The sequence below is a fragment of the Hordeum vulgare genome, chromosome 3H (assembly GCF_904849725.1).
Source record: "Hordeum vulgare subsp. vulgare chromosome 3H, MorexV3_pseudomolecules_assembly, whole genome shotgun sequence".
NCBI lineage: Eukaryota > Viridiplantae > Streptophyta > Magnoliopsida > Poales > Poaceae > Hordeum > Hordeum vulgare.
This window is the reverse complement of record NC_058520.1, coordinates 600,850,978-600,878,685: the sequence shown is the minus strand read 5'-3', so window position 1 is coordinate 600,878,685 and position 27,708 is coordinate 600,850,978. Positions and strand designations below refer to the sequence as shown.

The window sequence follows — 27,708 nt, the reverse complement described above, 5'->3', positions numbered from 1 at the left end:
GGAGAATAGTATGATAAACTTCAGAACATCTCAAGTTTGGTGTGAATTAGTGTACAACTCGGATAAAAACAACTGAAGCAAAGTAATCAACTATCTGCCATCTGGCTCCTCAGTGATGGTTATATCATTATTGCTACATGGGACAACAACACTAGCCGAATCATGTACCTTAGATACCCTTAAGTTGAAGTATGCTGGATGATTAGGCTCTGGGAGAATAACACTCTCACTGTTTAACATTGCAACAACATCTGACATGGTGGGTCAATCATCTGCGTTCTCTTGTACGCACATGAGTGCAATGTTAATGTATCTCCTAGCCTCTGTTGTATGGATCTCCTTAACAATTGAGACTTCGAGAAGCTCAAGCCATCGTCCTCCTTCCCATAGTTGCCATGACTGCATGAAGTGATAATGTATCTTTTTCATATACATATAGAAGAGAAAAGTTAATTCAGTCTAAAAAGTAGTACACTCATATCCGAGAGTGTATAAAATGCTCACATATCCAAGAAGGTTAAGAAAGTCTCCGTACTGATGGAAACCAGAATTCCTTTTCCCACTAAGGATCTCAAGAAGTAATACACCAAAGCTGAACACATCAGATTTGATCGAGTAAATGCCTTCAGATGCATATTCCGGAGCCATATAACCACTGAAATGAGGTAGAAGCAGAACAAAAATATTATATCAAAGTTTAAAGTTAGGTTCATCAACTTAAACTTGGTGTCGTAGGCACTATTTACGTTCTAATGTGACTTTAAGAAAAGCATGCTTACTATGTTCCCACTACCCTCTTTGTGCTTCCCTCAGTATCATTGGCGCTGAAATTTTTTGCTAGGCCAAAATCAGAAATTTTAGGATTCATGTCCTGATCCAAGAGAATGTTGCTGGCCTTAAGGTCTCTGTGTATGATGCGCAATCGAGAGTGCTTATGAAGATACAAAAGACCTTGGGCTATCCCTTCGATTATCACACGTCTCTTTTTCCAATCAACCAAAATTGTTCTGTTTGCATCTGCACATTAGAAAGTGCATTTAGAGTATGGACAAATCTCAATCCATGATATGGTTAAAAACTGCTTTGTGGGTACCAAATATAAAGAAGTCCAAGCTCTTATTTGGCAAATACTCATACACCAATACTTTTTCCTCTCCCCGAACGCAGCATCCCAACAGTTTGACCAAATTGTTATGTTGTAGTTTTGCAATAAGTTCAACTTCATTATTGAATTCTGTGAAACCCTGTCCTGAATGTGAAGCAAGCCTTTTAACTGCAATTTCCATTTCATCTGGTAGTTGGCCCTGTAAGTATGTACAAAAGAAAATTGTAGGTGAGCTCTCTTGTTGCTAGTGGAAACGACCCCCTTCAGGAGGTGATGTCACTCGCTCCGTCTTCTCAGCGTGCTTGTTTTAACACCCTAGCAGTCCCATGCATGCATGTGTAACATCAGGCTTGAACGCAATGCCACCGTGTTTGATTAATGTCACTAGTCAGCAGTAGGTGGTAATTCCCCGGATCAGATGATAATTTGCACGTTGAAAAAAAAGAAGATAAGAATTTTCCCCTAGTGATCTGCTGCTGTATGGTTCATTGTAATGAAAAACTCTAGTGCATCTCTCTTTCTCTAAATATAATGACATGCAAGTCTTTTCCGTGTTCTGCATTCTTTGTTTTTTTGTAATGACAGAACATGTCATCCATGTGAAAAGAACTTTTAGGATACAAAACACCACATATTGAAGACATGTTCTTAATGTTCCATTTCATTGCATTACTTCAATTGCCTTGTGAGTTTCAGTCCACTTTTGAAATGCGGCAATTACCAAGGTTTATTAAAAAGAAATTCTATATAATTATTTAAACTAGTTGTGAACCCGTGCATCCGCACCGGCTAGTTATATAATATTATCTATTAGTCGATAAAGATGTTATGATGATGTGCTAATTTGTCATTGAATTGGGTGTGTGTCCAAACATATAAGATTAGAGACACACGGATAATATATAGAAGACTGTATGTTGGTAAGTCATATCAAATCATCATGAATAGAGTCGGCAAGCGGATGTATTTTGTAATAGCTTATTATAAAAGTCAGGTCTCATTTGGGATAGATGTAGTCTACTGAATACACTACTTATTAGCTTCAACATATAGATTCGGCCATTTATTCTTGTAACTATCTAAAAATATGCTTTAACAACAAAAATTCTAGGTGGTGGCACAATTTTTTTATTCATTTTCCTAAAAAACTACATCTCATCTATTTAATCTAGTTGGCTATCATGTTTAATGCTTAGTTGCATGAATATTATGAAATACATTTTCAGTTATTATCGTATAATTAATTCAACCTATGGTTGTCGATGGGCCGGTATAATTTTCTGTATCCATAAGACAAACTGTATATTACTTGCACATATATATACCGGTTATGTATCAAACTTAGTGCATCAATATCTCACATTCCTTCCTTAAGTTTTTACCTACCATGTGAATTTTCATGAAAGATAGGGATATAATTTAATTAATAATGACATTTAGAAAACAATGGTCAAATGTGAAGGTTTAGGACCTTGTCAATTTCTGGAAAGGTGTTGTTTACGCATTTACAAACATGTTTCACGGATTATAAATTAAATTGTCACATTAAAACTTGTATGATGATAATTTACTTCTATAGATATATATGATATTTCAGTTACTTATTGTAATCTTCTTTTTATAAAGTGTCCCACCCTATCCCCTCACAAATATGTCATGCAAGATATACTTGTCCGCAAGTATAGAAGAACTCATTTGTGTTACCATGCATATAATAAGTTTACATTCGGAAGAAAACATGTATGATGATAACTTACTCCATTAGATATATATGATATTCCCGTTACTTATTGTAATGTTCTTTTAATAAACTGTCCCACCCTATTTCCCCTCACAAATATGTCATGCAAGATATACTTGTTCGCAAGGTAGAAGAACTCATTTGTGTTACGATGCTTATAATAAGTTTGTCGGAAGAAAGTAATATATGTCTCAGGAGTTCCCATGCATCTTGGAGATCCAAATCCATGTAAAGGATGAGATTCTTTGCATAGTCAGCTATCAATTTGCCTGGTAATATCTATAACGTAGTAATAAGGGTTTTGAAATTTCCTACCTATTGCAAAACAATAATCAAAACATAAAAGCATAATGTTTCTTCAGAAATTTAGTAACCCAATTATAAAGTTGTTAATGTGTCAAATGAAAGCATCATTCAGTCAAGAATATCACACATTATGTTGCGTCGCCTACAATTTAAACACAAAAAAGCTATTAGAGAAGTTCTAAAATAGGGAAAAGGAACAAAACAAATCAAAGTAAACACTTGCTTATATAAAAAAAACATAGCAACAGCAATGAAGGCAGAAATGTAAATGATCGCACAATTTAATCCTACCAACTTAAAAGTCGCTAGAGAAAGAACTGACGTAAAGATGAATCTTTAATATGCAACATCGTTGCTTCCTTCAGCATCAAGACACTCTTCGATTTTAATTGTCTACACTACAATGGCATTTATATATAAGCACACTTGGTGGGCATAGCGGTGTCTTAATTTGATCTCACGCTCCAAAGAAATTAATAACCTATGAAGATTTTGATTTGAGTGAACATACCGAATGGACAATCAGAGAATGTGAAGCACTAAATCGGAAATATGTTGGTGAGTAAATTTGCAATGAAAAATAATAACTTACAAACTATATGACGTGGTCGCATGCTTCAAATCCAGTCAAGCAATGCTCAAACCCATGTAAAAAATAAATCAACCATCCCCTCTCCTCGAGTAGCATCATAAGATGTATTCAACGGAATGAAACAACAACATACTAATTGTGGTTGTGAGAAATTTAGGGTATCTAGTGTGTAATCACCTTCTATAATATCAATGGTAAAGCTTTATAGTAGAAAAGGCATATTATCTATTAGTATTTAGTCTTGCACACATAACTTAGTCTGCACATAAAGGTAGAATAACAAACTAATGGGCATCCATACACTGCATATGCATGTAAGTATCAGAAATATATATCCAACAGTCGCAAAACTCATTGTACCCAAAGCAACAGCTCAGACATGCATAATACCTAAAAAAGGTGAATTAAAGGGGGGAAATTGTAGCTAATTTACATGCCGATTGCATAACAACAACCGGATCATTCCGACAGAATTATCAGGAACTTAGTCCAAGTACGTGACATGTCAGGTGTAGCCAACACTCCATGTTTTACAAAGCTCACCTATGCACGATTGTGGTTGCCTTTTATAATGTGACTTGATTGGTCGTGCATTTTTTCATCTGCCCCGATCCTAAATTTATCTTTTGTCGAACGATGATACTTTTTTTTGTACATACTACCTTAGTGATCGACGGAGTTATTAGTTTTTGCCTGACACTTACCTTATTGGTAGGAATGACATAAATGATCTAATATTAGAATAGGCAAATATTGTCTCAAGTCCCAAAACAAAGAAAGGATCTCTTTGGTTTTTATGGAACAGAAACTGAACCAACAATACCTGCAAATGATGCAGCCTTCACTGCCAACCATTGAAGGGTAAGTTCCTAAATATGTTGACGTAGAAACTTCACTAGCCAACATGGCCGAATTACATGGAAGAAAAAAATTAGATTTAGTAAAAAAATCACGTAGCACTAGTGGAAAACGGGCCTTTGGCCGGGACCATTTAGTCCCGGCCTGCCTCTGGGCCGGGACTAAAGGCCTGGCCACGTCGCCCCAATTCTCAATGCCTCCCTCGAGGCTTTAGTCCCGGCCCGTAAGGAGCCTTTAGTCCCGGTTCGTGTCCCAAACCGGGACTAAAGGGCTACGCGGCGGGCAGTGGTGGTGGCAACCGTTCGTATCTGTTGGAAATATGCCCTAGAGGCAATAATAAATTAGTTATTATTATATTTCTTAGTTCATGATAATCGTTTATTATCCATGCTATAATTGTATTGATTGGAAACACAATACTTGTGTGGATACATAGACAAAACACTGTCCCTAGTAAGCCTCTAGTTGACTAGCTCGTTGATCAAAGATGGTCAAGGTTTCCTGGCCATAGGCAAGTGTTGTCACTTGATAACGGGATCACATCATTAGGAGAATCATGTGATGGACTAGACCCAAACTAATAGACGTAGCATGTTGATCGTGTCATTTTGTTGCTACTGTTTTCTGCGTGTCAAGTATTTGTTCCTATGACCATGAGATCATATAACTCACGGACACCGGAGGAATGCTTTGTGTGTATCAAACGTCGCAACGTAACTGGGTGACTATAAAGATGCTCTACAGGTATCTCCGAAGGTGTTCGTTGAGTTAGTATGGATCAAGACTGGGATTTGTCACTCCGTGTGACGGAGAGGTATCTCGGGGCCCACTCGGTGATACAATCACACACAAGCCTTGCAAGCAATGTAACTTAATGTAAGTTGCAGGATCTTGTATTACAGAACGAGTAAAGAGACTTGCCGGTAAACGAGATTGAAATAGGTATGCGGATACTGACGATCGAATCTCGGGCAAGTAACATACCGAAGGACAAAGGGAATGACATACATGATTATATGAATCCTTGGCACTGAGGTTCAAACGATAAGATCTTCGTAGAATATGTAGGATCCAATATGGGCATCCAGGTCCCGCTATTGGATATTGACCGAGGAGTCTCTCGGGTCATGTCTACATAGTTCTCGAACCCGCAGGGTCTGCACACTTAAGGTTCGACGTTGTTTTATGCGTATTTGAGTTATATGGTTGGTTACCGAATGTTGTTCGGAGTCCCGGATGAGATCACGGACATCACGAGGGTTTCCGGAATGGTCCGGAAACGAAGATTGATATATAGGATGACCTCATTTGATTACCGGAAGGTTTTAGGAGTTACCGGGAATGTACCGGGAATGACGAATGGGTTCTGGGAGTTCACCGGGGGGGCAACCCACCCCGGGGAAGCCCATAGGCCTTGAGGGTGTCACACCAGCCCTTAGTGGGTTGGTGGGACAGCCCAAAAGGGTCCTATGCGCCAAGAAGGAAAAAATCAAGAGAGAAAGAAAAAAAAAGGAGGAGGTGGGAAGGAAGGGGGACTCCCTCCCACCAAACCAAGTCCAACTCGGTTTGGGGGGGGAGTCCTCCCCCCTTGGACTCGGCCGACCCCCTTGGGGCTCCTTGAGCCCCAAGGCAAGGTCCCCTCCCTCCCACCTATATATACGGAGGTTTTAGGGCTGATTTGAGACAACTTTGCCACGGCAGCCCGACCACATATCTCCACGGTTTCACCTCTAGATCACGTTTCTGCGGAGCTCGGGCGGAGCCCTGCTGAGACAAGATCATCACCAACCTCCGGAGTGCCGTCACGCTGCCGGAGAACTCTTCTACCTCTCCGTCTCTCTTGCTGGATCAAGAAGGCTGAGATCATCGTCGAGCTGTACGTGTGCTGAACGCGGAGGTGCCGTCCGTTCGGCACTAGATCGTGGGACTGATTGCGGGACGGTTCGCGGGGTGGATCGAGGGACGTGAGGATGTTCCACTACATCAACCGCGTTCACTAACGCTTCTGCTGTACGGTCTACAAGGGTACGTAGATCACACATCCCCTCTCGTAGATGGACATCACCATGATAGGTCTTCGTGCGCGTAGGAAAATTTTTGTTTCCCATGCGACGTTCCCCAACAGTGGCATCATGAGCTAGGTTCATGCGTAGATGTCTTCTCGAGTAGAACACAAAAGTTTTTGTGGGCGGTGATGTGCGTTTTGCTGCCCTCCTTAGTCTTTTCTTGATTCCGCGTTATTGTTGGATTGAAGCGGCTTGGACCGACATTACTCGTACGCTTACGAGAGACTGGTTTCATCGCTACGAGTAACTCCGTTGCTCAAAGATGACTGGCGGGTGTCAGTTTCTCCAACTTTAGTTGAATCGGATTTGACCGAGGAGGTCCTTGGATGAGGTTAAATAGCAACTCATATATCTCCGTTGTGGTGTTTGCGTAAGTAAGATGCGATCCTACTAGATACCCATGGTCACCACGTAAAACATGCAACAACAAAATTAGAGGACGTCTAACTTGTTTTTGCAGGCGATGCTTGTGATGTGATATGGCCAATGATGTGATGTGATATATTGGATGTATGAGATGATCATGTTGTAATAGAAAATATCGACTTGCACGTCGATGGTACGGCAACCGGCAGGAGCCATAGGGTTGTCTTTATAACTAACGTTTGTGCTTGCAGATGCGTTTACTATTTTGCTAGGATGTAGCTTTAGTAGTAATAGCATGAGTAGCACGACAACCCCGATGGCGACACGTTGATGGAGATCATGGTGTGGTGCCGGTGACAAGAAGATCGTGCCGGTGCTTTGGTGATGGAGATCAAGAAGCACATGATGATGGCCATATCATGTCACTTATGAATTACATGTGATGTTAATCCTTTTATGCACCTTATTTTGCTTAGAACGACGGTAGCATTATGAGGTGATCTCTCACTAAAATTTCAAGACGAAATTGTGTTCTTCCCGACTGTGCACCATTGCTACAGTTCGTCGTTTCGAGACACCACGTGATGATCGGGTGTGATAGACTCAACGTTCACATACAACGGGTGCAAAACAGTTGCGCACGCGGAACACTCGGGTTAAGCTTGACGAGCCTAGCATGTGCAGACATGGCCTCGGAACACATGAGACCGAAAGGTCGAGCATGAATCGTATTGTAGATATGATTAGCATAGAGATGCTTACCAGTGAAACTATTCTCGACTCACGTGATGATCGGACTTGAGATAGTGGATTTGGATCATGTACCACTCAAATGACTAGAGAGATGTACTTTTTGAGTGGGAGTTCTTAAGTAATATGATTAATTGAACTAATTTTCATGAACATAGTCTAATGGTCTTTGCGAATTACGATGTAGCTTGCGCTATAGCTCTACTGTTTTTATATGTTCCTAGAGAAAATTTAGTTGAAAATTGATAGTAGCAAAACTTTGCAGACTGGGTCTGTAAAACCGAGGATTGTCCTCGTTGCTGCGCAGAAGGATTATATCCTTAATGCACCACTCGGTGTGCTGCACCTCGAGCGTCGTCTGTGGATGCTATGAACATCCGACATACACGTTTCTGATGACTACACGATAGTTCAGTACAAAATACTTAATGGCTTAGAAGCAAGGCGCCGAAAACGTTGTAAAACGTCAGGGAACATAAGTGATGTTCTAAAGAGATGAAATTGTGATTTCATGCTTGTGCCCTTGTTAAGAGGTACGAGACCTCCGACAAGATTCTTTGTCCACAAAGTAAAGAAGAAAGGCTCAATCGTTGAGCGTGTGCTCAGATTGTCTGAGTACGACAATCGCTTGAATCAAGTGGGAGTTAATCTTCCAGATGAGATAGTGATAGTTCTCCAAAGTCACTGCCACCAAGCTGTGAGAGCTTCGTGATGAACTATAACATATCAAGGATACATACAATGATCCTTGAGCGATTCGCGATGTTTGACACTACGAAAGTAGAAATCAAGAAGGAGCATCAATAGTTGATGGTTTGTAAATCCACTAAGTTTCAAGAAAGGCAAGGGCTAGAAGGGATACTTCGTGAAACGGCAAAACAGTTGCTGCACTAATGAAGAGACCCAAGATTAAACCCAAACCCGAGACTAAGTGCTTCTGTAATGAGGGGAACAGTCACTGAGGCGGAGCAACTCTAGATACTTGGTAGATAAGAAGGCTGGCAAAAGTCGAAAGAAGTGTATTTGATATACATGATGTTGATGTGTACTTTACTAGTACTCCTAGTAGCATGTGGGTATTGGATACCGGTTCAGTTGCTAAGTGATTAGTAACACGAAATGTAAGCTACGGCATAAACGGAGACTAGCTAAAGGCGAGGTGACGATACGTGTTGGAAGTGTTTTCAAGGTTGATATGATCAAACGTCGCACGCTCCCTCTACCATCGGGATTGGTGTTAAACCTAAATAATTGTTATTTGGTGCTTGCGTTAAGCATGAACATGATTGGATCGTGTTTATTGCAATACGATTATTCATTTAAAGAGAATAATGGTTACTCTATTTTCTTGAATAATCACCTTAAATGGTTTATTGAATCTCGATCATAGTGTTACACATGTTCATGATATTGGTGCCAAAAGATACGAGTTGATGATGATAGTACCACTTACTTGTGGCACTGCCGCTTGAGTCATGTTAGTATAAATTACATGAAGAGGCTCCATGCTGATGGATCTTTGTACTCACCTGATTTCGAATCACTAGTGACATGCAAATCATACCACATGAGCAAGGCCTTGTTTTCATTGAGATGAAATAAGATAGTAACTTGTTGGAAATGACACATTTTGATGTATGCAGTCCAATGGGTGCTGAGGCACGCAGTGGATATCATTATGTTCTTACTTCACTGACGATTTGAGTAGATACAGGAGTATTTACTTAATGAATCACAAGTCTGAAATGTTGAAAAGTTCAATTCCGTTTCAGAGTGAAGTTCGTCGTAACAAGAGGATAAACTGTCTACGATATGATCATGGAAATGAATATCTGAGTTACGAGTTTTGGTACACAGCTAAGACAATGTGCAAATTGTTTCGCAGTTCATGCCACCTGGAACATCATAGTGTGATGATGTGTCTGAACGTCATAGCCACGCACTATTTGGTATGGTGCATACTATGATGTCTCTTATCGAATTACCACTATCGTTTATGGGTTATGCATTAGAGACAACCGCACTCACTTTAAATAGGGCACCGCGTATTTCCATTGAGATGACACAGTATAGACTGAGGTTTAGAGAAATCTAAATTGTCGTTTCTTGAAAGTTTGGGGTTTCGACACTTATGTGAAAAAGTTTCAGTCTGATAAGCTCGAACCCAAAGCGGATAAATGCATCTTCATAGGATATCCAAAACAGTTGGGTACATCTCCTATCTCAGATCCGAAAGCAAAGTGTTTGTTTCTAGAAACGGATCCTTTCTCGAGGAAAGGTTTCTCTCGAAAGAATTGAGTGGGAGGGTAGTAGAACTTGATGAGGTTATTGAACCATCACTTCAACCAGTGTGTAGCAGGGCGCAGGAAGTTGTTCATGTGGCGCCTACACCAATTGAAGTGGAAGCTGATGATGATGATCATTGAGCTTCAAATCAAGTTACTACAAACCTCGTAGGTCGACAAGGTCGCGTACTGCTGCAGAGTAGTACGGTAACCCTGTCTTGGAGGTCATGTTGTTGAGCAACAGTGAACCTACGAATTATGGAGAAAGCGATGGTGGGCCCAGATTCCGACAAATGGCTGGAAGCCATGAAATCTGAGAGAGGATCCATGTGTGAAAACAAAGTGTAGACTTTGGTAGAACTACTTGATGGTCATAGGACTATTGAGTAAAAATGGATCTTTAAAAGAAGACAGACGATGATGGTGATAAGTCACTATTAATAAAAGCTCGACTTGTCGCAAAGATGTTTTCGACAAGATCAAACAGTTGACTATGATGAGACTTTCTCACTCATAGCGATGTTAAAGGTCTGTTAGAATTATGTTAGTTGTTGATGCATTATTTATGAAATATTGCACGTAGGATGTCAAAACATTGTTTTCTCGACGGTTTCCTTGAGCAAACATTGTATGTGATACAACCAGAAGGTTTTGTCGATCCTAAAGATACTAGCAAGTATGCAAGCTCCAGTGATCCTTCAATGGACTGGTGCAAGCATCTCGGAGTTGGAATATACACTTTGATGAGATGATCAAAGATTTTGGGTTTGTACAAGGTTTATGAGAAACTTGTATTTCCAAAGAAGTGAGTGGGAGCACTATGGAATTTCTGATAGGTATATGTGGTTGACATATTGTGGATCAGAAGTAATGTAGAATTTCTGTAAAGCATACAAGGTTGTTTGAAAGAAGTTTTCAAAAGGAGTACCTGGATTACGCTACTTGAATGTTGAGCATCAAAGATCTATGGAGATAGATCGAAAGCGCTTAATAGAAGTTTCAACAAGATGCATGCCTTGACAAGTTTTTGAAAGAGTTCAAAATAGATCAGCAAAGAAGGAGTTCTTGGTTGCGTTGTGAGGTGTGAATTTGAGTAAGACTCAAAACCCGACCACGGTAGAATAAAGAGAATAGACGAAGGTCGTCTTCTATGCCTTAGCCGTAGAATCTAAAGTATGCCATGATGTGTACCGCACCTGATGTGTGCCTTGACTCAAAGTATGTTGAGAGGTACAGAGAGTGATCCATGATTGAATCACTAGCAGCGGTCGAAATTTATCCTTAGTAACTAATGGAGTAAGGAATTTTTCTCGATTATGGAGGTGGTTAAAGAGTTTGTCGTAAAGGGTTACGTCAATGCAAGCTTTGACACTAATCCGAATAACTATGAGTAGTGAAACGGATTCGTATAGTAGAGTAGATATTTGAAGCATTTCCGAATAGCACGTAGTAGCAACATCTATAAGATGACATAAAGATTTGTAAAGAACGCACGGATCTGAAAGTTTCAGAACCGTTGACTAAAACCTCTCTCACGAGCAAGACGTGATCAGAACCCATAACTATATGGGTGTTGGATTCGTTGGAATCACATGGTGATGTGAACTAGATTATTGACTCTAGTGCAAGTGGGAGACTGTTGGAAATATGCCCTAGAGGCAATAATAAATTAGTTATTATTATATTTCTTAGTTCATGATAATCGTTTATTATCCATGCTATAATTGTATTCATTGGAAACACAATACTTGTGTGGATACATAGACAAAACTCTGTCCCTAGTAAGCCTCTAGTTGACTAGCTCGTTGATCAAAGATGGTCAAGGTTTCCTGGCCATAGGCAAGTGTTGTCACTTGATAACGGGATCACATCATTAGGAGAATCATGTGATGGACTAGACCCAAACTAATAGACGTAGCATGTTGATCGTGTCATTTTGTTGCTACTGTTTTCTGCGTGTCAAGTATTTGTTCCTATGACCATGAGATCATATAACTCACGGACACCGGAGGAATGCTTTGTGTGTATCAAACGTCGCAACGTAACTGGGTGACTATAAAGATGCTCTACAGGTATCTCCGAAGGTGTTCGTTGAGTTAGTATGGATCAAGACTGGGATTTGTCACTCCGTGTGACGGAGAGGTATCTCGGGGCCCACTCCGTGATACCATCACACACAAGCCTTGCAAGCAATGTAACTTAATGTAAGTTGCGGGATCTTGTATTACGGAACGAGTAAAGAGACTTGCCGGTAAACGAGATTGAAATAGGTATGCGGATACTGACGATCGAATCTCGGGCAAGTAACATACCGAAGGACAAAGGGAATGACATACGGGATTATATGAATCCTTGGCACTGAGGTTCAAACGATAAGATCTTCGTAGAATATGTAGGATCCAATATGGGCATCCAGGTCCCGCTAGATATTGACCGAGGAGTCTCTCGGGTCATGTCTACATAGTTCTCGAACCCGCAGGGTCTGCACACTTAAGGTTCAACGTTGTTTTATGCGTATTTGAGTTATATGGTTGGTTACCGAATGTTGTTCGGAGTCCCGGATGAGATCACGGACGTCACGAGGGTTTCCGGAATGGTCCGGAAACGAAGATTGATATATAGGATGGCGTCATTTGATTACCAGAAGGTTTTCGGAGTTACCGGGAATGTACCGGGAATGACGAATGGGTTCCGGGAGTTCACCGGGGGGGGGGGGGGGGGCAACCCACCCCGGGGAAGCCCATAGGCCTTGAGGGTGTCACACCAACCCTTAGTGGGCTGGTGGGACAGCCCAAAAGGGTCCTATGCGCCAAGAAGGAAAAAATCAAGAGAGAAAGAAAAAAAGGAGGAGGTGGGAAGGAAGGGGGACTCCCTCCCACCAAACCAAGTCCAACTCGGTTTGGGGGGGGGAGTCCTCCCCCCTTGGACTCGGCCGACCCCCTTGGGGCTCCATGAGCCCCAAGGCAAAGTCCCCTCCCTCCCACCTATATATACAGAGGTTTTAGGGCTGATTTGAGACAACTTTGCCACGATAGCCCGACCACATATCTCCACGGTTTCACCTCTAGATCACGTTTCTGCGGAGCTCGGGCGGAGCCCTGCTGAGACAAGATCATCACCAACCTCCGGAGCGCCGTCACGCTGCCGGAGAACTCTTCTACCTCTCCGTCTCTCTTGCTGGATCAAGAAGGCTGAGATCATCGTCGAGCTGTACGTGTGCTGAACGCGGAGGTGTCGTCCGTTCGGCACTAGATCGTGGGACTGATCGCGGGACGGTTCGTGGGGCGGATCGAGGGACGTGAGGATGTTCCACTACATCAACCGCGTTCACTAACACTTCTGCTGTACGGTCTACAAGGGTACGTAGATGGACATCACCATGATAGGTCTTCGTGCGCGTAGGAAATTTTTTGTTTCCCATGCGACGTTCCCCAACAGTATCCCCCTTTAGTCCCGGTTGGTGGCTCAACCCGGGACTAAACGACTAACACGTGGCCTGCCGTAGTGGTGGCAACCGTTGGTATACCTCTTTAGTCCTGGTTGGTGGCTCAACCCGGGACTAAAGACCCAAACGGTTTGCATCCCGCGTCGTTTCGGGCGATGAAAAGCACGAACCGAAGCGTACAGTCATCATTTCTCTATTTCTTCTTCTCTCTCGCTCTCCCTCTCTGTTCTTCTCCTCTCTTCTTCCCTTCTCTTCTTCCACCATGCCAACTAGCTTTCATGAGGTGCTCGCACATGGCACGACCATGCTCGATGTCGTGTACACGAACCTGAGTAGGGAGGTGCCGTTTTTTCTTCAACAGTTGAAGGAAAAATGGTTTGACAACGCAGTGGATCATGAGAAGTTCTTGGGGCTTGATCTGGAGTACACGGCCGATCAACGCGGTGTTGCCGTCATCCAACTATGCTTGGCACGCCATGTCTTGATCTTCCAATGGGCGAGGTAAGTTTTGAGGCTTTCTTTGATCCAAGATAATGACATTGTAAGTTTATTTGTTTCAATCATAGTTGGTTCCCTTCAAATAGTTGTAGTGAAACAATTTTGATTAGTTGAAGGGGAACACAATCTAATTGGAATAGTGTTCCATAATCTGAAAAATCGTATTAGAATCAACTAGTGTTTAATATGTTCCATTGGAATCATAGTTGGTTCCCTTCAAATAGTTGTAGTGAAACAATTTTGATTAGTTGAAGGGGAACACAATCTGATTGGAATAGTGTTCCATAATCTGAAAAATCGTATTAGAATCAACTAGTGTTTAATATATTCCATTGGAATCATAGTTCGTTCGCTTCAAATAGTTGTAGTGAAACAATTTTGATTAGTTGAAGGAAACACAATCTGATTGGAATAGTGTTCCACAATCTGAAAAATCTGATTGGTTCAATATGTTCCATTGAAATCATAGTTGTAGTGATACAATTTTATGTGGTGTTCTTTGATCCAAGGTTATGAAAATTGAATATAGCTAGTGATCTCTCTAGGTTCCATTGGATAGCAATATGATATGTCATGGTCATGAAAATTGCATATAGCTAGTGATCTCTCTAGGTTCCATTGGATAGCTATAGTGATCTCTCTAGGTTCCATTGCATATGTTCTATTTGAATCCTAAAGATAATTTTCTCTTTAGTTGTAGTGAAACATGTTTCCTTATTGCAGCAGTATGTAACAATTGTTCCATTTTAATTTGTTTCTGTTGTAGGAGTGACAAGGATTGTCCAGAACTCATGGACTTCCTTCGCAGCGGCATCACTTTTGCTTCCGTTGACATAAGGAACGACAAGCTGAAGATGAGGCACAGCTTCGGTATTGAGATACCAGCTGGTTGCCTCGTTGATCTCCAAACGGTATTCAGGCGACCAACAGCCATGGGGAACGCATCTATGCGGATACTATGTTTGCGAGACCATTCGCACGTTTACCTCTGAGCTCAAAGATCACAGATTCGACGTAAGCAATGAACATTCACACCTCTATTTTTACCCGTCATTCTTTGTTATCATGATTGATATTCATATTCATCTCCTCTTCTTATATAGCACACGGCCATGAGGACGAAGGTCCTATCAGAGCAACGCGCGATTGCTGTTGCAGAGGAGCTTGCGGGATTTCTGAGGACGGAAGTTATAGAGCTCAAAGGACGATTTAGTGTAGCTAAGGGCCATTACTGATGTTCGTCCATGTAATCGAATAGACGGGCTCTAGTCCCGATAATTCAGATCTCCATATAATTGTATATATATGCTCGCTTGTAAGATAAGTTAATCTTATATATATATATATATATATATATATATATATATATATATATATATATATATATATATGCATAATTTTCTATTTAAATTATAAGAAAACTAATTCCCGAACACCAAACGAGGCATCACGTTAATCTCCCGACCACCTAAACCCTAAAACCCAAAAATAATTTCATTCAAAAAAAAACCCAAAAACCAGCAAAATCCGAAAATCTTTAGTCCCGGTCCCTGTAACGAACCGGGACTAAAGGGCCTGCCCCTGGGGCGCTACGAGGCGCCCACGTCGAGCACCTTTAGTCCCGGCTTGTAAGAGGGCCGGGACGAAAGGTTAGGCCTTTAGTCCCGGTTGGTGAACCGGGACTAAAGCCCCTTACGGACCGGGGCTAAAGGCCCCGTCCCCACTAGTGTAGCGTTAGAGGAACCATGCGTGGAAGGCATGACGATTAATGGACTGCCTGCAAGCTGATTGTTGATGGCATGTATAGCACACAAAAGCACACGTACAATAGCAATCATGATGTGGGAAACTCCTGTACGGAGGGAAGGGATGGTCACATGAGGAAACCATGCAGCGGCTACCACAATAACCGGCGATATGGTCACGTGAGGACATGGGCACTCGTCTCCTCATTTTCCTCGAGTTTAAGCACAATGCATCCTTTGTAGAATTGTGGTGGATCGGCATCGTGTGTGGAGGGGATAATCATGGGGAGAGCGAGAGAATAGGAGAAGTCACATTTTTTTAACTTGATTTGGGATAAGGCAGGTTAGACCGATCATTATTGGATTGTTCTTATATCGTGTGGAGAGAGAATCGTGGGGGAGAGGGACACAATAAAAAGAGAAATACGTAGGGAGGTTAGACCGATCATTACTCAGGGACAGATCTAAATAGTTTTCACGCCTAGGAGGTGCTAATTTTTTTTCTTTAATCAAAGTCATTATAATTTTTAAATGCATGAATTAATCCTGATAATAATAACTTGGTTCCATCAGATTACCGGTTCTTATTTTTTATGTATGTGTCATTATAATTGGTCCCACCAGATTATTGGTTCTTATTTTTTTAATGGGTCATTATAATTTCTAAATCGGTGGATCAATCCTGAGCATAATAACTCGGTCCCACGAGATTAACGGTTCTTATTTTCTGATTAACGTGGTAATTTCTTGAGAGTTTGTAATTAGTATAAGTATAGAAGTATAGATTTTAGGGTTCTCGCATGAATGTATAATTAGTGTCCATACAAATCATTAATTTATTTAAGCTATAGTGATTTAAAATTTATATTTTTGGAATGAACAGAATCTTTTAGGACAAACTTATCTTTTTGGACATCTCCCCAGGCTGCAAACTTTGGATGTCAAATTGGGACTGTGCCCTTCACTTATCTTGGACTGCCTCTTGGTACTACGAGGCCCAAAATTGTGGATCTAATGCCTTTAGTTAACTCTACGAAGAGAAGACAACTCTTGGTTTCTCCCTCAAGGAGGGATACTGTAGTTGGTCAACTCTTTACTCTCCTCTTTGTCCATATTTTTCTTATGCAGTCTATCCATTCCACCTGGGATTTTGAAACAACTTGAGAGAATTCAAAGGTAGTGCCTTTGGAGAAAGTATGGTCAGGAGAAAGGCAATTATTTGGGTACTTGGCCTTTGGTATGCAAACCCAAAAACAAGTGAGGACTGGGAATCCTCAACCCGGGGCTGCAAAATGAGGCCCTTCTGATAAAGCATCTAAATAAATTTTACAATAGAGAAGACATTCCATGGGTGTAACTTATCTGGAATACTTTTTGTTTTCATAGGGTTCCCCATGATACTTCTCTATGTGGTTCTTTCTGGTGGTGGGATGTCTCCAAGCTCATGGACAAATTCAGATCTGTCATGATGGTCAAAGTGGATAGTGGGAATTATGTTCTATTTTGCTCTGATAATTGGGAAATTGCTGGAAATTCAACACCTCTTCACACAAGATTTCAAAGATTATATTCTTTCTGTCATGAAAAGTACATGCCTGTTAGAGAGGTCCTGGATTGTGAAAATTTAATCACTATGTTCTCCTTGCCCCTGTCTGAGAGGGTCTTTCATGAACTGAACCATTTATCAGCTCTTCTTGTTGATCTTAATTTGAACCAACAGCTACCTGATCAAAGTGTTGGAAACATGGAACTATTTTTGAATACACTGCTAAGAAGTTTTACTCTTTCATGCACCAACCAATCATTGCTAATCATTTGCTCAACTCGGTCTCGAGGAGCTGTTGCACCATGTCAACCAAAAAGTTTGCTTGGTTGGTTATCATGGATAGAGTCAATACCAAGGATATTATATGGCGTAGGCATTGGAGAACTGAAGATGGACCAGAATGTGTTTTATGTCCCACTGAGATTCTAGAGGATAGAAATCATCTTTTCTTCCAATGTAAGTTAGTGTCAAGATATGGAGCTACTTGCAGATTGATTGGCCTTACAACCACAACATGGTGGAGATTGCTGGTGGAGCCAGAAAGGATTTCAACAAACCATTCTTCTTTGAGGTGTTTTTTTCTTGCATGAAGGAACATTTGGAAGGTTAGGAATGACAAGGCTTTCACGCACATCAAGCCAACCTTTAGACAATGGAAAAAAGGATTCGTTCATGACATGGATTTCTTATTTGCTTCCTTTTAGCTGTCCTCGCCTTGAGGACATTGTATATTTGTAACCTACGGAACTGTTTTTTTACCAGTTAAGCAATAAAATGCTTTGAGTGCAAGCCCTGCAGTCCCCTTGTGCATGTACTGAATGATGATTATGGTTTATGTTATTGTAATTTGTCAAAAGCTGGACCAGGATGTTATGTACACACAAGTAAGAATATATGTTCAAATGGTATTAGAGTTGAAAAGTGCGCAGTGTGTGGGTCTAATATTTGGTTTCATCCCTTCAGCTTGATATATTGTTAGTATATATATTGATATGTGTGTTTTGCTGCAGATTGATACAACAAAATATGTCCAATTGGTGAAAGGAAATAGCATACAGAATTCAGATCCTTACTGCTATATTCACCCACTTGCTGTTGTTTCTTGTATATAAATATAAATCAGGTATGCACCATCCTTTCTCTAAGCAGAATTGCTTGTAGCATTTGTCTTCGTTTTATTAGGAGACGAAAGATTGGAATAAGAAGGTGTGAACCGTTCTTTGCCTTATGTGGTCGAAAAACTGAGTATATTTTTCTTATATAAAGGCGGTGGCTTCAGTGGGTTAGGTACGGCTCAATATTAATAGTAGACCACTCAATACTTATCCAGAAAATAAACAACATCCATTCAATATTAGTACCAACCATGCAAAGTTTTTGCCTTTATAAATTCAAAGTATTATTTTTTCGTGCACTTAAATTATCATCGTAGTTCTATCTCAAAAATAATGTATTATTAACCCACCAAAATACGTATTGTTATATGATTTAATAAAAAAAGCAAATGTGTGTGATATTAAGAACTCGGATTGTGAAGGGAAAAATCGCCAAATTAAAGAAAAGGGAAAAAACGTAATGAAAAAATGGGTGTAATATTAAGAACTTTACTTGTGAAATGTAAATGAATAAATAGCATAATAAAATGGAAAAGATTAAGTAAATGATAAAACTTTTATATTATGTGAATAACTAGTAATTTGCAGAAAGAAGGAACTAACTAAACCAGAACGAATTCCCGTTTTTAATTTTACGGAAAAAAAATAAGAAGTTGAAATTGTAGACGCATGTGAGAAAATGCATTTTGGTGGACGATAGATATTAGCTAGCTAGGGATCGCAAGAGATGTTATATGTTGTATATATGCATGATCGTGTACTATATGTAGTAGTGTCGAGTTGTTCGACCAAGCACGGAGAAAGAGATGTCACTTCTCTCTATATATGTTCATGACGATGTTGTGTAATTAATGGTTTCTTCATTTGCTTACTAGTAATCGTCGTGTTCTCTCTATATGTAGTAGCTACCGTCGACCAAGCACGGAGAAGGAGAGCTCACTTCTCTCTATATGTAGTAGCTAGCTAACACAATATGAAACCCCTAATAAAACCCTCCAAAACCCCTAACCCAGCGCCTGCGAGCTGCTGACACGTGGCCACCTTTTGGTCCCGGTTGGTGTTACTAACCGGGACTAAAGGTCCTCCTGCCTGGGCGCCCCGCAGCGGCCACGTGGAGATCCTATTCACTACCAGTGGGGGCCTTTAGTCCCGATTATTTTGTCCTGGTTGAAGAACTGGGACTAAAGCCTGTCTGGAAGCAGGACTAAATCCGTGTTCTCTACCAGTGGGGGTCGCCGGAGGCGCGGACAGCCAGCAGCAGGCCATATCCAAAGACGGCTGTTGGGAAGGGGCCATATCCAAAGACGGCTGTTGGGAAGGGGCCATATCCAGGGTAGACCAAGACGACGGTGTGGTATCCTCTTCATAGCCTAGGAAGAGAGGTCCTGGTTTTCCATGTTCACAATCTATGCAGGCATGGACATGGGGGTGTGAGTAAACCCAGAGGGAGAGAGAGAGAGGGAAAAAGAGAAACGTGGAAGAGAGGAAGGAGATGGAGGGAGCATCGGGGTTGGTCGCCGGTGATGAGGTGCACCTTCGTGGTAGCATGGAGGCGTAGGAGAAGACCGGAAAGCTCCTGGACGCCAGCGATGCAAGGCGGTGGCCTCGTTGGGCGCCATGGAGGAGGAGGAGGTGTGCTTGGGCAGGAGCACCATGTGAGAGCCTATGGGGTGAGACGGGAGAGTGACGGAAGAGAGGAGGTCCCTCCGGGGGAGGATATGGGGACTTCATGGCTGGTAACCTACCTTATACACCCCTTGTTACTACTATCAACTTAGTAGTAGCACAAATTTATATCCCTTACTACTACTATGGTCTGTCCCAAGAGGCACGGTGGAGACCACTTAGTAGTAGCGAGAGGTCTATACCCCTCACTACTACTATCAACTTAGTAGTAGCGCGGATTTATATCTCGCTACTACTAATTAGTACCAGTGAGGGTTTATACACCTCGCTACTGCTAAACCTTCACCTATAGGATTTTTCCTAGTAGTGTGCGGAGGCACTCTTATGACGCTTTACATATAATGAAACTAAGCATATTCAACACAAAAATAGATGGTCTCTGGAGGGTTATTCTGTTGTAACGATAACATCTGTAGTCTGTTGTGGATCATTGTACAACTCAAATGTAATCAATGAGACAAAGTAATCAACTATCTGCCATCTGGCTCTTCGGTGATGGTTACATCATTATTACTGCATGGAGCAACAACACTAGCTGATTCGTGTACCTTAGATACTCTTAAGTTGAAGTATGCAGGATGGTTAGGCTCTGGAAGAATAACACTCTCGCTATTTAACATTGCAACAATATCGGACATGGTGGGTCGATCATCTGCACTCTCTTGTACGCACATTAGTGCAATGTTAATGTATCTCCTAGCCTCTGTTGTATGGATCTCCGTAACAATTGATACTTCTAGAAGATCAAGCCATCTTCCTCCTTCCCAGAGCTGCCATGACTGCAAGTAGACATAAAGAATTTCCATCATACACATGATAAAGATACTCTTGTCTACAACATATGCGAGAGTTTAGAAAATGCTCACGTATCCAAGAAGGTTAAGAAAGTCTCCGTATTGATGGAAACCAGAATTCCGTTTTCCGCTAAGGATCTCAAGAAGTAACACACCAAAGCTGAACACATCGGATTTGATTGAGTAAATGCCTTCAGATGCATACTCAGGAGACATATAACCACTGAAATGAGTTAGAAGCACAAGAGAATATTATATTAAAATTTACAATGCGGTACGTAACGTAAGAATGGTGTTGTAGGCACTATATATGTTGTAATTGATAATTAAGAAATGTATGCTTACTATGTTCCGACTACCCTCTTTGTGCTTCCCTGAATATCATTGGAGCTGAAAATTTTTGCAAGGCCAAAATCAGAAATTTTAGGATTCATGTCCTGGTCCAAAAGAATGTTACTGGCCTTAAGGTCTCTATGTATGATGCGCAATCGAGAGTGCTTGTGGAGATACAGAAGTCCTTGGGCTATCCCTTCGATTATCCCACGTCTTTTTTTCCAATCGACCAAACTTGTTCTATTTTTATCTGCACATTAGAAAGTGCATTTTAGAGTATGGATGGATCACAATGCAAGAATACGTTTAAAACTACAACGTGCGTACCAAATATAAAGAAGTCCAAGCTCTTATTTGGCAAATACTCGTACACCAATAGTTTTTCCTCTCCCTGAATGCAACATCCCAAGAGCTTTACCAGATTATTGTGTTGTAGTTTTGCAATAAGCTCAACTTCATTCTTGAATTCTGTGAAACCCTGTCCAGAATGCGAGGCGAGCCTTTTAACAGCAATTTCCATTCCATCAGGTAATTGACCCTGCAAGTATGTACAACAATAAACAAGTTTATCAGGATCTCTTGATTTTTTATGGAATGGAAAAATGAGGAAAGATGCCATCCATGTGAGAACAACTTTTGGGATAGGGAGCATCACATATCTAAGACATGTTCTTAATATTATGTTTCACCGCATTACTTCTATTTACATTTTATTTTCAGTTCACTTTCGAAATAGGACAAAATAAATAAACAAGTTTATCAAGATTTCTTAATTATTATGTCTACAAGGTAAGAATGCACACGTGAATGTATTGGTCAGAGGCCAGCCAAATCATAGTTTTATTAAGCTAATCGTGCTTTAATATATAATTTGGAATGAACATCTGCTCAAATCTTTTCAAGACAGTTCATTTACCTTGTAGACAGGGCCAAAACCACCTTGCCCAAGTAGATTTTCGTTGGAAAAGTTGCCTGTAGCTTGCAATATCCCAGGAAAGTCAAATAGTGTGAACTCTGAACTCTTCTCCTCCAATCTCCAAACCAGAGCGTATTCTTCCGGCCTATTTGTGGCAGCTTTATTGTTTGAGTTTGACTTTCCTACAGTTAGAGAAATTTACAGCGTAAGTTGGAACAGCAGCAGGCTGTCTACACCAATATAGGTGGTAGTTTTTTATTTACACGAACGTTCTGGTGACTAAATTGTCTTGGTAACAAACCTTTTCTCCGTCTTTTCATCCATACAACCAAACAGGTAATGCACATAAATATTGACAGCAATGGAGCCACCACAGAAATAATCCACAGCGCCCTCTTGGGTGATTTGCCTCCTAAAAAACATATAATTCACGCGTAGTTGTCATATCTTATATTTATTAATTGGAAGCACCAATGAGGGCTCCACGTTAATTCTTAGAAGTCGTGTAAATTTAACCCTTGAATTTTAAATCAACGATCAAGATTAAAAAAATTGATTGTGGTTAGAGTCCCACAAAGCATACGATTTATAGTGTTCAAAAGGAAGAGTCCTTCACGCCTACATCCATGTTCCCATAGAAGGAAGCACGTGACTTCTTAAATTCATCAGACCGAAATAAAAATAGATCACACATCCCAATTCTGAATCAATGGTTAACGTCTACTAGAGTGCCATACAAGGGAAATACCATGTACGTAATGGATGAAATCCGCCAGTACAAAAAAAAGGAGAATTGTGATTTATGAAAATATAATCACCGCGTACTCAAAGGGATAAACTCATGTAAAAGAAATGTCACATAAAATATATAATTCTCACCAGGTACATAAATAAAACTCACATGTCTAAAAAAAAGTACTCAACATGCATGTCCAAGTTCCGAGAAAAAGTACTCACCACGTACATCTAAGTTCCCAGAAAAAACTTCGTAAAAATAAAGTTTCCCAAAAAAGCATGTGTCTTCTCCTTGAGAAAAAACACGTATATCTTCAACTAGAAAATCTTGACACCCCAAGCTAAAAAAGGATCACACTCCCGGTTCCCATATAAAAAAACATGCATGTTCATTTAGACCAAGAAAAACTACACGTAGAAGTTAAGCCTCCTGAATCTAAAACCTCTGATCCTATGCCTGACTAAAATATAAAAACATAAATCCCATCATACAAAAATAAGACATTGCCGAGTAGAATAAATCAGGCACGAACAAACCAAATTCTTGCCCCAGTGGCTCCAGGATACACCACTAACATTGTCATATATTTTGGTATGTGAAATCACCTAATTGTGACACGAGTAGGAAAATATGAATAAATTGTCATGCATAACAAAAATATGAATCTAATCATTTTGATAAAAGTTAATTTAACAAATACCATTGCTCCTGTGCGAGAGATTGGCAAATGTTGAATAAAAATCAATTGAGCAAATATCACTACTGTGCGAGAGATTGGCAAAGTAGACTCTTGATTATCTCAAATAAGGTTATTTCACAACTGCATCCTTTTATTTTAAAATTTTGGATGTCAAATAAATTATCAACTGTTACGTGATATTGCACTACTTAACAGGAACATAGATAGATATAGCCCCAATTGAGTGTAACATTTGTCCTGTACACTTAGTCAGGAACACTACCTAACGCACTAAGAAGAAATATAGATTATTCAAATGGTATTAGTACATTGTAGTTTGTAACATACATACATCGACCACGACAATGTAGTATAACATTGAATAATGTAATAGAATACTAAATTGAACAAATGTTGACCTAAACAATGTCACTAGAATTATCCTTAGAAACACCATGTACCTTTTTCAGATAATTTAGCATATGCAACTAATTGATTTATCCGTCGTCGATGGACAAATGGAACATACCATGCGGCATATGTCTCTCACACTTCAAATTTTGGTGAGTGGTAGGTGTGTGTTCTTTACCTTTCTCTCAATTTCTACTGAATTGTGTTATATATGCTGCAACGTGTATTGAATAAGTCAGGAATATGTGTATATTGCCACATAGTTTGAATTAACTTCTACCCACTACATCCCTTAGTAGGTGGTGTAAAATTTACAAAGAGATGCATCTTACTACTATAACAAGAAAGCTTCATTCAGGTCAGTGATGGCAATTTGCACAAGATAAATCACGAAAACTCACTCTTATTTAATGATGTTTATAGTACATGTGTTTATTATTTGTTAGCATTGTCTGATAAACTTAGCATATGTATAGTCATATCACATCTGAAATATATACACTTGCATTTTACCTATAATTATAAATTTATTTATGTGTATGTATCACTATAATATCTAGGCCGTGCAGGTGCACGGACACATGACTAGTCTAAATAAAAACAAATTCATCTAGTGACAGATACAATGATAAATCAACTTCATCAATTAAACATGGGCGGGCCCTATTCTGACAAGGAAACTTCACCTATTTCATTGACCTTTCAATCGTTCTAACAGTTTTCCTTCTTTTCTTTTTGATTGAGCCTCCTTTTCTTTTTGATTGACTTAAAAAGTTAGTTTTCTACTTATTTCCCTTTATCCATCTATTCTTAGGTGTTAGGTCTACTAGTCTAAAAGTGCTAGTACCACGTATTACCGAAAAAGGCTTTCGCCTTGCTTTATAAATAAAGCAACCAACATCGATAATCATGTACAGACACATGTCACCACGACACACGCACACATCCCAGGCAGGATACATTGGTGTCGAGCGCACCAACACCACCCCTAACTACCGGGGGTCCTTCACCGAGAACCGATGAAGCTGCATATGATGAACCGTGGGCTCCAAAGCGACGCCTTCAGAAATGTTACCCCTAGAGCAACACGACGGGCAATGAGAGCCGCGACGACGCCTTCAAAAAGGGAGCAAGTTCACCGCCGCCAGACCGTACGAAGATAGAACAAGTTTTCATCCCAGCCAATACTCACCGCCACTCGACACCACTCCCCGGCTACCATGATGTCCACACGACCATGGCTACCGGGCAACATCGATCCATGGGCTCAGCCCATGAGCACCGAGCTACCATCACCAGGACCGTCGTCCCGGCATCCAAGACATTGACACCACCTCACCTAGATCCGACGCTACCCCAACCAAAGAGACGAGTGGAAAGGCCCAACCTTTCGCACCCCTAGGCGGCCCCCAGCGCCGAGCCCCAAAAGGACGGCCAGAATTGGCCTCCATTGACCCGTCGAGCAACAACGGTGCGAGACGATCTCGGTCATGCTGTCGGGAGCGGGACGAGCTCGGTCCTGCCACCCGACGCGAGATGAGCTCGGTCCCGCAACAACGAGCGTCAGAAGAGCAGTGGACCGTAGTTGAGAGCGGACCAGCCCTTTGATGAAGGTGGAGCCAGGACAACAAGGCCAGGAATCGAAGCCCGACACAGTCCGCTCACCGACATGCCAACACTGGAGGAGTCCAGCCGCCACCGTGACACGATCCCGACCACCACTTGGGCTACCACCACGCCGTGACAGCCCACAACCACGCCGAGATCCCGAGGGGCAGGCCCGAGCTGCCTTGCAATGGCTACGGCATGTCGCCGAAGACTAGCCTGCCCCCTGGCCATGGATGCCCAGTGCCCCACCACCCCGAACCGGTGCGGCAAAGCCACCAGGCGCCCTGTCACCACCTTAGCCAGGTCGCCGCAACCACACGCGCCCGCCACTGCCGCTACATGGATCTGGGCTGGGAAGCCACATCCTCTGCCAGCGAGACCTCCAAACGAGGGCCACCTCAGGGCGGGGGAGCACAACCACCGGGAAGCCTGGCCGCCAAGGGGAGGGGGGCCAAGACCCGAGGAGAGGCCGACGACCCACGCTGACGACGTGAGAGGCCGTGTCCCTCGACGCACACCTCCAACGCGCGGGAGGAAATCGCCCCGCCGCCGCCTCCGCCACACGGACTTAGGCCGGCGACGCCACCGACCGCGGCGAGGGGAGGGGGGGCGGGGCGGGAGTCGAGAGGTGGCGGCGCTAGGGTTGGTTCCGGGAGTCGCTTGCGGGAGCGACTGGGGCAAATTTACCACGTATTTATAACAAGCAAATTGTCATACTAATGCAAATATTTAAGTACCGATTTTCCTTGTAGGTGGAGATTGGCACTATGTATAATAGAAATTTTATTTTCAAATTATATATATAAGTCAGTTTCTAGTATAAGTTCTTGTTAAGGGCTGTATGTATCACTACAAGCAAAGAGCGAGGGAACATGTTTAAAAAACAAACAAAGAAGCTTATTTTTCTAGAATTCTCCAAAAAAATAATATTGTTGTTGTTGTTACCGATCAGACGTGTGACGTGCTACCTAATTAATGATTTTAACTGAAACCGTTGTGCCATGTCCAACCAAGGATGTGCCAGGAAGAATGAGAATTTTACATACCGTTCTGTTCTTGGACCGTCGCTTTTCCCTCCGGTGGTGGCGCCGCAGCTGGTGGCTGCGATTGTGGGTAGACGATAGCTGGTATCGTAGTGTTGTTGATCTCCGGAACTTCAGGTGCCAAGTTGAGTATACGCAGCGTAGGGTCCCCACTGAAGAATGGGTATATCTCATACCTCATGCTACACCGTGTCCCCAGAAGTTGACCACCATGCCTACTGTCCATGTACTGGAGCGTTAACTGGGGGAAAGGCTGGAAACAGGCCGCGCACTCGTTGGCTGTCAGGTCGGGCGTGCACTGCATAAGGCAGTACAGCGTCGGGAATGAGCTAACATCTAAGCGCGAGCTCGTGAACCTCCTCAAACTGTTTGCAGCCGTTTCGGAAGTGTTGTTGAGAAGCGTGAACAATAACCGTTTGGTTATGTCGGCACTTGTCGTGAAGTTTTGGGTGTTTATAAGGATGATCATGTCAGTGTCATAGATGGTGGTAGCCAGAAAATTCTGGTTGGAGAACCTGAGCATGCAGGGATTGTAGTACACGGCGGCTTCCTTATTGTACGCGCAGAGCTGCTGGGCGTCCTCAAAGGCGGTTGCCACGCAGCTCTCGCAGACGGACGCGCTCGTGTCGCCGCGGCAGAGCGTAAGGGCGTGAACGATGTCCGGAACATCGCCGGCGGTGGCGGTGGCGAAGAGGGTGGTGTTGGACGCGGCCTTTTTGGGGAGGGTGGAAGAGAGGAGCCTGAGGTTGGCTTGGTAGGCGCTATTAGATGTGTAGTTGCCGCCGTTGCCGCAGATTTGCCCCAAAGTCTGTGCAGCGGCCAGAGGCGCGAGGAGCAGGAGGAGGATGGGGAGGGTAGCCATGTTCATGTTCACGTGGCCAGAAGATAATAGAGGAGGGCTTTTATTTAGATTGGTAGGTGCCGTTTGGTGTGTAGTTGCCGCTGGTGCCGCACTTTTGCCATTGCGCAGCGGCGAGATGCACGAGAAGCAGGAGGAGGAGGGGAACGGTAACCATGTCCTTTGAGTTATAACTTACGTACGCTGGTCAGGACTCAGGAGATGCTCATTTTTATGCTAAAGAAT

The 27,708-nt window shown here is 41.9% G+C and overlaps 1 protein-coding gene across 2 annotated transcripts; it reads right to left on the bottom strand.

Moving 5' to 3' along the window:
- Positions 1-27,651, bottom strand: LOC123445555 (cysteine-rich receptor-like protein kinase 10). Of its 2 annotated transcripts, none has more exons than XM_045122553.1 (7): positions 26,628-27,651; positions 22,449-22,559; positions 22,148-22,329; positions 1,094-1,304; positions 780-1,017; positions 505-655; positions 1-399 (listed from the first exon to the last, which is right to left on the bottom strand). In XM_045122553.1, the coding sequence occupies exons 1-7, from the start codon at positions 27,490-27,492 to the stop codon at positions 265-267; spliced, it is 1,893 nt and encodes a 630-aa protein (XP_044978488.1). In that variant the 5' UTR covers positions 27,493-27,651; the 3' UTR covers positions 1-264. The 2 variants fall into 2 exon arrangements, with proteins under 2 accessions (XP_044978488.1, XP_044978487.1); XM_045122552.1 differs by lacking the exons at positions 1-399; positions 505-655; positions 780-1,017; positions 1,094-1,304 and adding exons at positions 20,530-20,883; positions 20,971-21,121; positions 21,244-21,481; positions 21,559-21,769.
- Between the last annotated feature and the right edge of the window lie 57 nt (positions 27,652-27,708).

Excerpts from the sequence above, each read along its gene's own strand:
- LOC123445555 (XM_045122552.1), bottom strand. The coding sequence starts at position 27,492 with ATGAACATGGCTACCCTCCCCATCCTCCTCCTGCTCCTCGCGCCTCTG. Across the intron at positions 22,560-26,627 it reads GACGGTCCAAGAACAGAACG|GAGGCAAATCACCCAAGAGG; the intron begins GTATGTAAAATT and ends TATGTTTTTTAG. Across the intron at positions 21,122-21,243 it reads AAGAGGGTAGTCGGAACATA|TGGTTATATGTCTCCTGAGT; the intron begins GTAAGCATACAT and ends AACTCATTTCAG.